The sequence below is a fragment of the Eublepharis macularius genome, chromosome 12, assembly GCF_028583425.1.
Source record: "Eublepharis macularius isolate TG4126 chromosome 12, MPM_Emac_v1.0, whole genome shotgun sequence".
Lineage (NCBI taxonomy): Eukaryota > Metazoa > Chordata > Lepidosauria > Squamata > Eublepharidae > Eublepharis > Eublepharis macularius.
In genome coordinates, this window is record NC_072801.1 from 74,648,954 (window position 1) to 74,660,445 (window position 11,492).

Genomic DNA, 11,492 nt, shown 5'->3' on the forward strand with positions numbered 1-11,492 from the left:
AATTGACAGGGCCAGACTAGTACCCAGAAACTGCCTGCTCCAGGACAAATCTAAAGGAACTAAAAACAGATCACTACTGGTTGTCACCTACAGTTCCAAGCTCAAACCCATCCAATGTATCATCAGTGACCTACAACCCATCCTGGAAAATGATGCCTCTCTCTCACAAGCCCTGGGTGGAAGACCTCTCCTTGCCTACAGACAGCACCCCAACCTTAAACGACTTCTCACATACAACCATGATTTGGCCAGCAGAGTCACCAACACAGGTACCAAACCCAGCAACAGACCCAGATGCCATTTCTGCCCTCATATCTACCCAGGAAATACAATTACAGGACCCAATGGCATCAACCTCACTATCTCTGGCTCTTACAGCTGCTCATCCTCCAACGTGATATATGCTCTCATGTGCCAACAATGTCCATCTGCTCTGTACATTGGAAAAACCAGCCAACCTCTGCACAAAAGAATAAATGGACACAAATCTGACATTAAAAATGGCAACATCCAGAAAACAGTGGAAGAACACTTCAACCTATCAGGACATTCCATCAAGGACTTAAAAGGTCACTGTAGTTCAACAGAAACATTTCAAAAACAGAATCCAATGGGAAGCTGCTGAATTGGAATTCATATGTAAATGTGACTCAGTCAGGCTTGGATTGAATAGGGACTATGAATGGTTATCTCGTTATCAGAAGTAACTGATTTCATTATCAGAAGCCAACTGATCCCATTATCAGAAGCTACTGACTGCATCTACTCCCCGCTCCCCTCTCCACCTACATATCTGACCAATTTCTTCTTACCCTCCGTGCATCTGATGAAGAGAACTGTGATTCTCGAAAGCTTATGCTACAGTAAAGTTGGTTAGTAATATAGAGCAGAGGAATCAAATAAAATGTTCAGTTTAATTCTCCATTTTCTTTTATGAACATTTGCCACATATTTGTTGAACAATCTTTGGACATGTGAGAAGAATGGATCTTATGGATATGACATGAGTCCCTCCCCCATCTAACGTACAGACATCACAGAAGAAATAACAAGAGAATTAAGTTCATTAATTCTTTCTACATATTAATTGTTCCTTTTTGTTCAGCTCGGGCCTCAGAAGAATAATGTAGCACTTGGGTGAAAAGATACAGCCCAGTAAGCCAGCACTGGAGACCAAGATGGAGAAGATCTCCACGGCTACCATGTATTTCCCCCTGGTGCTTAGGTAGGTTGGAACAAAAGACACCCAAACACTGCAAAAGATCAACATGCTGAAGGTGATGAACTTGGCTTCATTGAACGTGTCTGGCAACTTCCTGGCTAGGAAAGCCACAGTCAAGCTGATGAGGGAGAGAAGTCCCAAGTAGCCCAGGACAATATAAAACATGATGGCAGAGCCTTCGTTACACCCTGCTACTATCCCTGTAGTCATTGACTGCATGTCTACATCTGGGAAGGGAGGAGATGTTCCTAGCCACAACATACAAATGGTTGCTTGGACAAGGAAGCAAAGAAAAATAATAGAGTAGGTCAGTCTTTTCCCTATCCATTTCCTCATGCTGGACCCTGGTTTGGTGGCCATGAAAGCTACTACCACAGTGATAGTTTTGGCCAAAACACAAGAAACAGCCACTGAGAAAATGATGCCAAAAGCAGTCTGTCGGAGGTAACAGGTGACCTTGGTAGGTTGTCCGAGGAACAGCAAAGAAGAAACAAAGCAGAGCAAGAGAGAGATTAGTAGAGCATAGGTTATATTTCTGTTGTTGGCTTTGACTATAGGAGTATCTCTGCACTCAAAAAAAATCCCCAGCACCAAGACAGTGATTAGGGACAAAGAAACTGCAAGTGACGCTAAACTGATCCCTAAGGGTTCTTCATAGGACAGAAAAGTGATTGTCTTGAGAATACATTGATCTTTGCCCTTGCTTGGATATTGATCTTCTGGGCATTTGATACAGTCCTTCATATCTAAAAGAGAAATAGAAAAGGAGTGCTCTCAGTGCCAAGAGATCTCTAATTTATTTTCAAATGCATTCTATGTGAAGAAACTTCTCAGACTTTCTTCACGTTGATTTTGAATTGCTGGTTCTACTTTGAAGTTTATCATCTAAGAAGGCATTTTAATATTCCTGCCAACTTTTGAAGTATTCTTGCTGTGGTCTCAGTTCCTGCTCTTAAGTTTGTCCTACTTATTTGTTGCATTTAAACCTTTATAAATCATAAAACATGTTTGCTTCAATTTTCTTTTTCATTGTCACTTAAAGCAAATTTTGGAAATGAAAATAAATGAATAAACAAACACACAAGCAGGTTGCACTGATATGGTAATGAATTTTTTGGTTATGCATGCCATTCCAAACTTTCGATCCCAGGTACAAGGATCAGCAAGGAAAATGTCAATTATGTATTAACTAGAAACAAAGCCCGTTGTGCAAATAAATACAATAGGCTCTAGAAAGCTGGGGAGGGCTGGGGGGGAGGGCAAAGGGAGGCAGGAGGGGTCTGGGGAGGAATGGCAAGTAGGAGGGCAAGGGGGGTCTGGGGAGAGCTGAGAGGCAGGAGGGGTCTGGGGAGGGTTGGCAGGTAGAGGTCAAGGGGAGTCTGGGAAGAGCTGAGAGGCAGGAGGGACCTGGGGAGGGTTGGCAAGTAGGGGGCAAGGGGGGTCTGGGGAAAGGTGAGAGACAGGAGGGATCTGGGGAGGGTCAGCAGGTAAATGGCAAGGGGGTCTGGGGGAGGTGAGAGGCAGGAGGGGTAGGGGAGGAATGGCAGGTAGGGGGCAAGGGGGGTCTGGGGAGAGGTGAGAGGCAGGAGGGATCTGGGGAGGGATGGCAGGTAGGGGGATCGGAGGGTCTGGGAAGGGATAACAGGCAGGAGGGGTCTGGGGAGGGATGGCAGTTAGGGGGCAAAGGGGAGGGTCTGGGAAGGGCTAACAGGCAGGAGGGGTCTGGGGAGGGATGGCAGGTAAGGGCAAGGGGGGTCGGGGAAGGGCTAACAGGCAGGAGGGGTCTGGGAAGGGATGGCAGGTAGGGGGCAAGGTGGTCTGGGGAGGGCTGAGAGGCAGGAGGGGCATGGGGAGGGATGACAGGTAGGAGGCAAGGGGGGGTCTGTGGAGAGCTGAGAAGCAGGAGGGGTCTTCGGCGGGTTGGCAGGTAGGAGGGAAAGGGGGTCTGGTGAGGCCTGAGACACAGTGGGTGATGCACGCCCCCTTTGAGCCCAGGCCATGCCTCCCTGCTGTCAATGGAGCTGGGGCAACAGGGTGGAGGGGCAAAGCACTCGCCGCCCTGTGATCCCCACTGGAAGGGTGCGCCCTGGCTCTGGCACAGCTTAGAGGGTGGTGGGCGCATTGCCTCCTGGCCCCATCACCCCGGATCCACCGAGAACAGCGCTGCCCAGCTCTGGCGGGGCCCAGAGGGCAGTGGGCACTTTGCCCCCACCCAGGCTCCACTGGCGCTTGCAGGTGCGTTGTTCTCCTCCTCCTCCCACTGGGTGGAGCTGGGGCAATGGGCCCGGGGGGGGCGAAGCACCCGCCATCCTGTGAGTCCTGCTGGTGCTGGGCTGTGTCACTCCCCATGTCCCAGCTCCGCTGAGAGTGGCATGGCACGGACTCAGAAGGTGGTGGGGACTTTGTCCCCCCACCCCATCGCCCCGGCTCCGTTGAGAGAGGTGTGGTCTGGCTCTGGCAGGGTTGATGGGGCAGCAGGTGATTCGCCCCCGCCCCGTCGCCCCAGCGCTGTTGAAAGCGGCGTGACTCAGCTCCGGCAGGGGTCAGAGGGCAGCAGGTGCTTCGCCCCCACCCCAGCTCCACCAGGGCTTGCAGGCACGCCACCCTTCCCTTGCCGCTGCTGCCCTCCTCCTCCTCCAGCTGAGCTATGAAGCCATCCGGAGGCTGCGTTCCACAACACCCTTTTTATCCTAGTGTGCCCACGCAACATCTGAAACACACTGAGGGCCAAGCTACACATGACGAATGACACTTGAACAGCAAGTGTATTTCTCCCTGTTCACTTGCCCTCCACTCAATCCACTTGCCGTTCAAGTGTCATTCGTCATGTGTAGCTTAGCCCTCAGAGAATTATGTTATAGGATGGTTATGAAGTCTTGACCTCAAGGAAGCTCACTTTATGACTTTGGCATGGTCAACTTCCTTTCTTCCTCTCCTAAAGCAAGACTTGTTTGCCTTGAGATGTGATCTGATCAAAATTCCTCCCTCCCCCCTCTGTTCATGCTCTCTAATCACACCTCCTTTCTTTGCTGATGCTTGGGTGGCCTGTAGCAAGGGGAGCTGAGATGTCTCCACCCCGTCCCCTCTGCCTTCATCTCCAATGATGCTGCCAAATCTGCTCTGGAAATGTTTCAGAAGCAAATCCTTAGCAATTTGCCCATTTATGTTTCTTTTATGTTTTTTTCCTGCCATTTAGTGGAATTGATACATTACTCCATTTGACCAGGAATTTTTTTTTGCAATTTTTATGCAACTGACTTAAATCCATCTCCAAATGTTCTGTTCTTGGTGTGGATCCTTACTAGTCTTGCTGAGAAGAGATCAGCTTTCTCAGGGTTTGAGTCAGAAGGTAAATTAAAGCAGCTTGATATCGCTGTACAATATCAGCAAGAACTTCACTTGATTTCTCATTATCATCCTGAACTGAATGGCTGATCTTTTTTTTCCCCTCACAAATTCCTTTATTGACATTCTTTAAAAGTTCATAATACAGAGATTGCAATAGATAATTGAATTTACAAGAATATCAATGCAATATAATAATTGAACATAACAGTGTGCTAGAAGAAACTGACACAGAAGGTAGAATACGTTACGAAAACATCAGAAGAGTTTAGCTTTATGTAAGAGGTGGTGTAGAAGGAGATGAGAGCTTGAGGGACATAGGAAGGTGGCGAAATGTCATGTTTGCTGAGGTAAGTCAGCAGTGGAAACAAATTTTGCGTGAATTTGGCATAGGAGATGGCTGATCTGATGGGTCTAAAAAACAATGAGTTTCCCAGATTTTTGAGCATGTAGAGAAATTTTCCTAATCTTTAAGCTGGGTGGCATGGTCTACAGGCTTTTGCACACCTTCTTCAGTTACCATTTGAAAACTGACTTCACATGGGTGGGAAAAATGTGAGCAATACATCACCTACCTTTCTGGTTTGCAATTTTTCCATCTGGGCAAGGAACACAATCGTAACAGCAAAATTTCTCCTTTTCCTTTTTTTGCTTTTGAGACCCAGGATGGCAGTAGTCATTGCACAATGAAAGGGGCACCTCCTATCCAAAAGCAGTAAAGGATTTTAGGATGGAAAACATTAGACTTCTGTTTTACTGATCATGGCTAGTGTTGCTGAAGAGTGGACCCACCCATTTTCTCTTAAAAGAAAGATATAGTCATGGTTTCCTCTTACTCTCCTTCAAAAGAGAAATTTCCCTTTCATATTTCTTTGATCTCTTTGGAGTTTTCTGTGTCCTCTAGGCAACCTCTTGTAATGTCAGCCTTTCTTATTAAACACACCACAGAGTTCTTATCAAGAAGGTAAGACGTTTAGGGTAGACACAGCCTGCCTTTGAGCACCTACGGAATGAAATTCTGAGATTTTGTACAACCTTCCTTCTTTCCCCACCTCTCTTCAGATTTCACTTTTAATCAAAACAGAACTGATTTGAAACAGTCTCCAACTTCTTAATATTTTCTTTTTTAAAGAAAAGAAACAAATGGTTGGGTTTTAGGAAGAAAATATATAAGGAGGCATTTAGAATATTCCTCTTAAGACTGCTGATCACCACAAAGCTAATCACAGCTGATGTTAATTTTGGAAACTGAATTTTGAAAATGAGATTGACTACACGCAGAACACACCAATACATGTGTTTATATGTCTAGGTATGTAAATGATGCACCCAGGGCTTTTTTTCTGGGAAAAGAGGTGGTGGAACTCAGTGGGTTACCCTCAGAGAAAATGATCACATGACCGGTGGCCCCGCCCCCTGATCTCCAGGCAGAGGGGAGTTTAGATTGCCCTCTGCACCACTCAGCGGCACGAAGGGCAATCTAAACTCCCTTCTGTCTGGAGATCGGGGGGTGGGGCCACTGGCCATGTGACCATTTTTAAGAGGTTCCAGAACTCCATTCCCCCACGTTCCTCCTGAAAAAAAGCCCTGGATGCACCTCCTTTCGGAGATCTTTATAAGAAAAAGGAAAAGAGAAAGCAAGTAAAAAAAAAAAAAACCCGGGCTAGTTCTAGAACCACAGGGCAGATGACTTACAACCACTTTCAAGGGCCATTAAGTTCTTGCCCTTTGGCTAGCACCCAAATGCAACCCCAGCCATGTATGTGGCTGCCAAGAAGGGGAAAAGAAGCTCAGCATGAATGTTTTACCACTGACTGAGATATTCTGAAATATAGCTCTCTCTCCAAAGCTGTATAATTTTAAGAAACATGAAATATATTTAACAATGTGTACAGTTACAGAACATAAACATTTGATTTAAAATGGGAGTGGAGATACATGATGGTTTATTGCGACATCATTTCTGTATTAGAAACACAGCCCAGAATTCATAACTGTAGTGTTTCTGTAGTTACCTGCCCTACATCTTTATTACAGCTACCATCCAATCACAGCATGCTTCATCCACCCACCCACCTCCAATCCTCCTGCATTTAAAACCTCAGTAATACATATTTAAAAACTTACCTTAATGAACAGAAATAAAACATGCAAACTGATTTATATTGCAAAACATTAAAATAACAATCAAATCATCCATTATAAAAGTCCTGGTATGCAGAATATTCTTCTATGATGGACGGCACTTTACAGCAGGTTTAATGGCAATATTTTTATTGAGAGAGAGTCTGACAAAAAAAAAATCAGACAGGTTCTTCTTTAGAGTGAAGGGATAAACCTCTTTTGCCTGAACTGTAGTATTGCTATCCTGAGGAAGAATTCTATCTTTGAATTCAAAGTATAAATGTCAGTATAAGCTGACTTAAAATTTACACAGACACTAGAGGACTGGGAGTTTGATTTGGGCAAGAGCGATTGGGTAGTGGGTTGTAACTCCCTTTCAAGACGAAAGAAAGAGGGGTTATATCTTCTGAGGAGATTAATTTCTGCCCAGTATAAATGGGGGTTTGGCTCTGAGGAGGACTCTGGGACTGCTGTGAAGGGAAAACTGTTTTAGACTAACTCCAGGAAATCTGAACTGTCACAGGAAACTTTCTGAAGAGACATTGTTTCTGTAACTAAATTACTAAGTAAAACACTTCTCACTGTTAAGAACCAAGAATATATGAAAATAAGCTTCAAGGATACAATTTTGACAGTTACAAGAAGTGTATTCTGTAATACCAACAGCATTTTACCTCCGTATTTCCATCCCCTGACTACACTTACTCAATCCCTGCCAGTTAAATAATGTTGCTATTTCTTTTTGAATGTTATACTGTCTCTAGTGCAATTTCCAAGCAAAAAAGAAAGAGAGCTCCTGCTTTTCTCCATCAAGTTCCTAAGCTGGGTGAAAAGCCAAAATTATATCTGTGTGTCAGGGTGGGACAAATAGACTTTCTAAACCACAAATATTAACATGCTACTTGGGATTGCTCAGTCAAAGAAAGGAAAGTGAATTTTTGGTGGGGAAATCTGCCTCACGGTGTGGAGAGTGAAGCAGGATCGGTCATACCCCCAACCTCGAATTATCAACCTGGTAACAGATGAGCCAGTGAAAACATCCTAGAATATGCACCTGGTTAAAACAACTGTGCCACAGAATTCTCCCCTCATCAATGATCAGTTCTTTCCCTTCCAAGGCATCAGGGTCCACCTTTCCAATTTTTACTCTGCCGTAGAACTTGTTGGGGAATGTCACCAAGTTCATGACATCAAACCCACCTTCCATTTCCTTATCATCATTAAAAGACACTCTTTCTCCTGCTGAGTTGTTAAACGACAGGTATTGAAGAAAGGGGTGGAGCTAGAGAGAATAAAATGAAAGCTATTATATTGGAGATTTATCCAGAGATTTACAAAGAATGTGCTTTACTGAAAGTTTCATTTCAACACAGCTTGAGAAAGAAAGTGTTTCCGTGCTGTGGAAAATAATGTATCAAACTCCTGCTTTAAAAAAGCTAGAAGTATAGGAGATAAGAATACAGGAGCCTTCTTGAGTCAGACCAGCGGTCTATTGAGTCCAGCAGTCTGTATCACACAGTGGTCAATCAGTTACTCGGTTGCTAAGATCACGGCATAGAGACCGAGGCTTTCCTGGGGTTTTCTACCTCTGAATGTGGAAGATTCCTTTACATCTTGGTCACTGATGAGCCTCCAGATGCTCTGCTACTTCTCATAACTGTCTCATAAATGGACAGGTACAAAAGTAGGAGGTGCAACATAACAACTGCTTTTAAAACTCTCAGAAGATCAGGGCTTAGTAATCAATAAGCATAATAAAAGTCAAGGAGCTTGGGGTGACATACATGGCAGTCCACTAACCTGCCAGCTCTTCACAACAACACTTTGAAAGAAGTTAGGTTGAGAGCGGGTGACTGGTTCAAGTTCATGCAGCAAGCTTCATGCCTCAGTCCGAATTGGAACCCTGGACTCCATGATGCTTTCTTAGGCCGATTCCAGACGGGCACAAATAAAGCAAGTGCTTTCGCTTTTCAAGCGACAGCACTCGTAAAAACCCGTAATTTCCCGTCCTGGCTTACCTGCCGTCCGTGGCGCTCGGTCGCGCTATAAAAGCGGATGGTGTGAACATGGTATGGCGGGTTTGGCCACTTCATGACGATTCGTCGCGGCGGAGAGGCACTCCCCTTTCCAGACCTTTGCCGGGTGGCCGGCCACAATATCGCCATTTAAAAAACAAAACAAAACAGGCGCCATTTGCGCACTCGCACGTCTGCTAACATAAAACTGAACAAATGCGCACAGATGCATAATCAGCATCAGGATGTGTGGCCAAGGTTTTTTTCGATCCATTTTCCGCATGTGCGCAGTTGCATTGGTGTGGCCCTCCTGAAATGCGCACTTGAGGCTTTACTATTGGCCGCCATTTTGTCACCCTCAGAGAATCCAACCCTGAGATGTATCGCTGACCTTTGCCCTGCAGACTTGTGCGCCGATTGCAGGGGCGTTTGGGGGGGGGGCAATCTCAGTTGCCGAGAAATCACAGCACGCAGGCACAGGCACACACGCTTGTGCTCGTGCAATATCGGCTTGTCGGGAGCAGCATGGCCGGCGGAGGGGAAGTGGCTGGGAAGCGGGGGGTGTCCTAGCGGCATAGAGAGATAATGGATCTGCTACACTTCTGGGGGGAGGAGAAGATACAGGAAGCTCTCCGAAGCACCCATAGCAACCTGGACTACTTCCAAACAATCTCGAGGCAGATGGCTGAGAGGGGCCACATCGTCAACCAATGTACCTCGCGAGATGCTCCTGACCAATCATCGAGAGCATCGTTGACACTGCGTTTTCGCACACATGCACATTTGCGCATTTGCGCAAAACAAGAAAAAAGACAAAAAAAAAACCGAGATGTGAACCAATGAAGGCCCCCAACGTCAGTTGTGGCGGGGAGGAAAGAACCAATCCTGGGTCCCTCAGTTTGCCGTGCGAACATCCGGAAGCGGGACGGCATGGCACGAAGCGGATGGAGACAAGACAAAGCGGATGGAGGCGAAAATACATGTGTGGCCGGTAAGCGATTATTCCCACGGAAAAAACGCTATTTCTGGCCGTCTGGAATCGGTCTTAGTCCTGCTCCTACATTATGCTGACTCTTAAGATACATAGAGTGTTGGTCAGTTGCCACGATGAATGATGCTAATGCAGAGAGGAAAACCTACAATATGTTGGTCTTTGAACTGCAAACAAAAATTTGAAATAAACAAGAGGCCTATTTTTTTTTAATAAAGGAATTGGATATTTCAGACCAAAGGCCACTTCAAATACTAATTTCATTTTTGAGAAGTTCTCAGCATCACTGATAGCCAAACTTCACCAAGCAATAACATTTACCCAACAAATTTTTAGATTGTGACGAGTTTGATGTGAGACTTCAAAGGAAAACATGCATAATAAATCATTTTCAAGACCTATTTGTGTTGGAGAAAGTTGGAGTAAGTCATATTTTGTACTAGCATGTTCATGGCAATGCAAACATTTCACTGGGAAGGTGTTACCTGCCAAGGTTGGAGTTCCTGAAGGCCATCTCTTTTGCCACCACCCGAAATTGGCCTACGGTTAGAGTGAGATAAATATAAGTCATGCAGAGCATGAGCTATGGCATAGACAGCATTATAGATGCTGTAGCTGTGGCCGGTCATGTGCATCTCAAAGACAGGCCCAGGAAGGCTCTCCATTTTCTCCTCCCCAGTACATCTTCCATCAACCACAGAGGTTTCTTTAGGATTTGGAAGTGTGCAGTCAAATGCTTGTTCCCAGAAATCCCTGAGAAATCCATCTCCTTGTATTCGATAAGGTTTTATGTTTGTAAGAAATTTCTGGAATGCTGGGAGCTCTTGAGAGTGAATTGCAAAGATCATTGTACCCTGGAAGAATTCAAAACCCCATAACTTTTGAATGCCTGATAATACAAAATCAGCCTGGGCTGTCATAACCCACACCCATCTTAAGGAAGCATTTTCCAGTATTTCAGGATTTAAAAAATGTAGAAATGTGTTCAGTGAAATAACGGTCCTAGTTTCTCCATAGAGGATAATTGTACTAACGTTGCTACCTAATAAAGCTGCATTAACATCTGAAAATAAACCAATAGCATCCCCAAAGTTATTCCAAAAGCCTTGGTTTACAATCATTGCTGTGAAGGCCACACAAATTCCATTTTTTGCAAGCAATGGCACCATTTCTTGCAGGAAATGTTCTCCACTATCATCAGTCTCAGCAAAGATCCCAATCCATATCCATCCAAAATGCTGAAGTAACCGGAGAAGACCTAAGTTCTGATGGGCTTCGTTGGGAACCATGCGGAAGAAGGAAGGGGATTTTGCGTTGTCCTTGTCTATGGGGGCAAACGAGCCATATGTGAGCTAAAAGGAAACAAAGTGATATGTTTGAAATGTGTTATCAGGTGGGAAGATATGGCTGAACATTCTGAAAGCATAAGGATTTGGTACAATTTCTGAGAAAAGGTTACCAAAAAGATACGTGTATTGCATCCACCAACATCCCATCTGCCAGTTTGTCTTTATTTCATTTTTCACAAGAATAAATTTTACTTTTCCCTAAGATAAGTCTCTCTGCCCTTCTTAGTCACTCCCAGTAGCATGTACATTTCCAAATCTCTCATTCCTCTATGCACAGAGCATACCTGTGGAATCTTGTAGAGTTCTAGAACGTCTGCCATGTGGAAGGATGTATCGGACTGAAGCCCGCCTATGACAGCCATTAAGTTTTTCCGGGTGTCACATTCATAATTGGGGAAATATCTAAGCAATTTATAGAGCAGATCCAGAGTAGTACGGTAGGCCAT

At 44.9% G+C, this 11,492-nt stretch overlaps 1 protein-coding gene across 1 annotated transcript; it reads right to left on the reverse strand.

Moving 5' to 3' along the window:
• Positions 1-1,066: 1,066 nt before the first annotated feature.
• Positions 1,067-11,492, reverse strand: LOC129339937 (vomeronasal type-2 receptor 26-like). Its single transcript, XM_054994500.1, has 5 exons — positions 11,331-11,492; positions 10,183-11,049; positions 7,746-7,973; positions 5,143-5,269; positions 1,067-1,968 (listed from the first exon to the last, which is right to left on the reverse strand). The coding sequence occupies exons 1-5, from the start codon at positions 11,490-11,492 to the stop codon at positions 1,067-1,069; spliced, it is 2,286 nt and encodes a 761-aa protein (XP_054850475.1).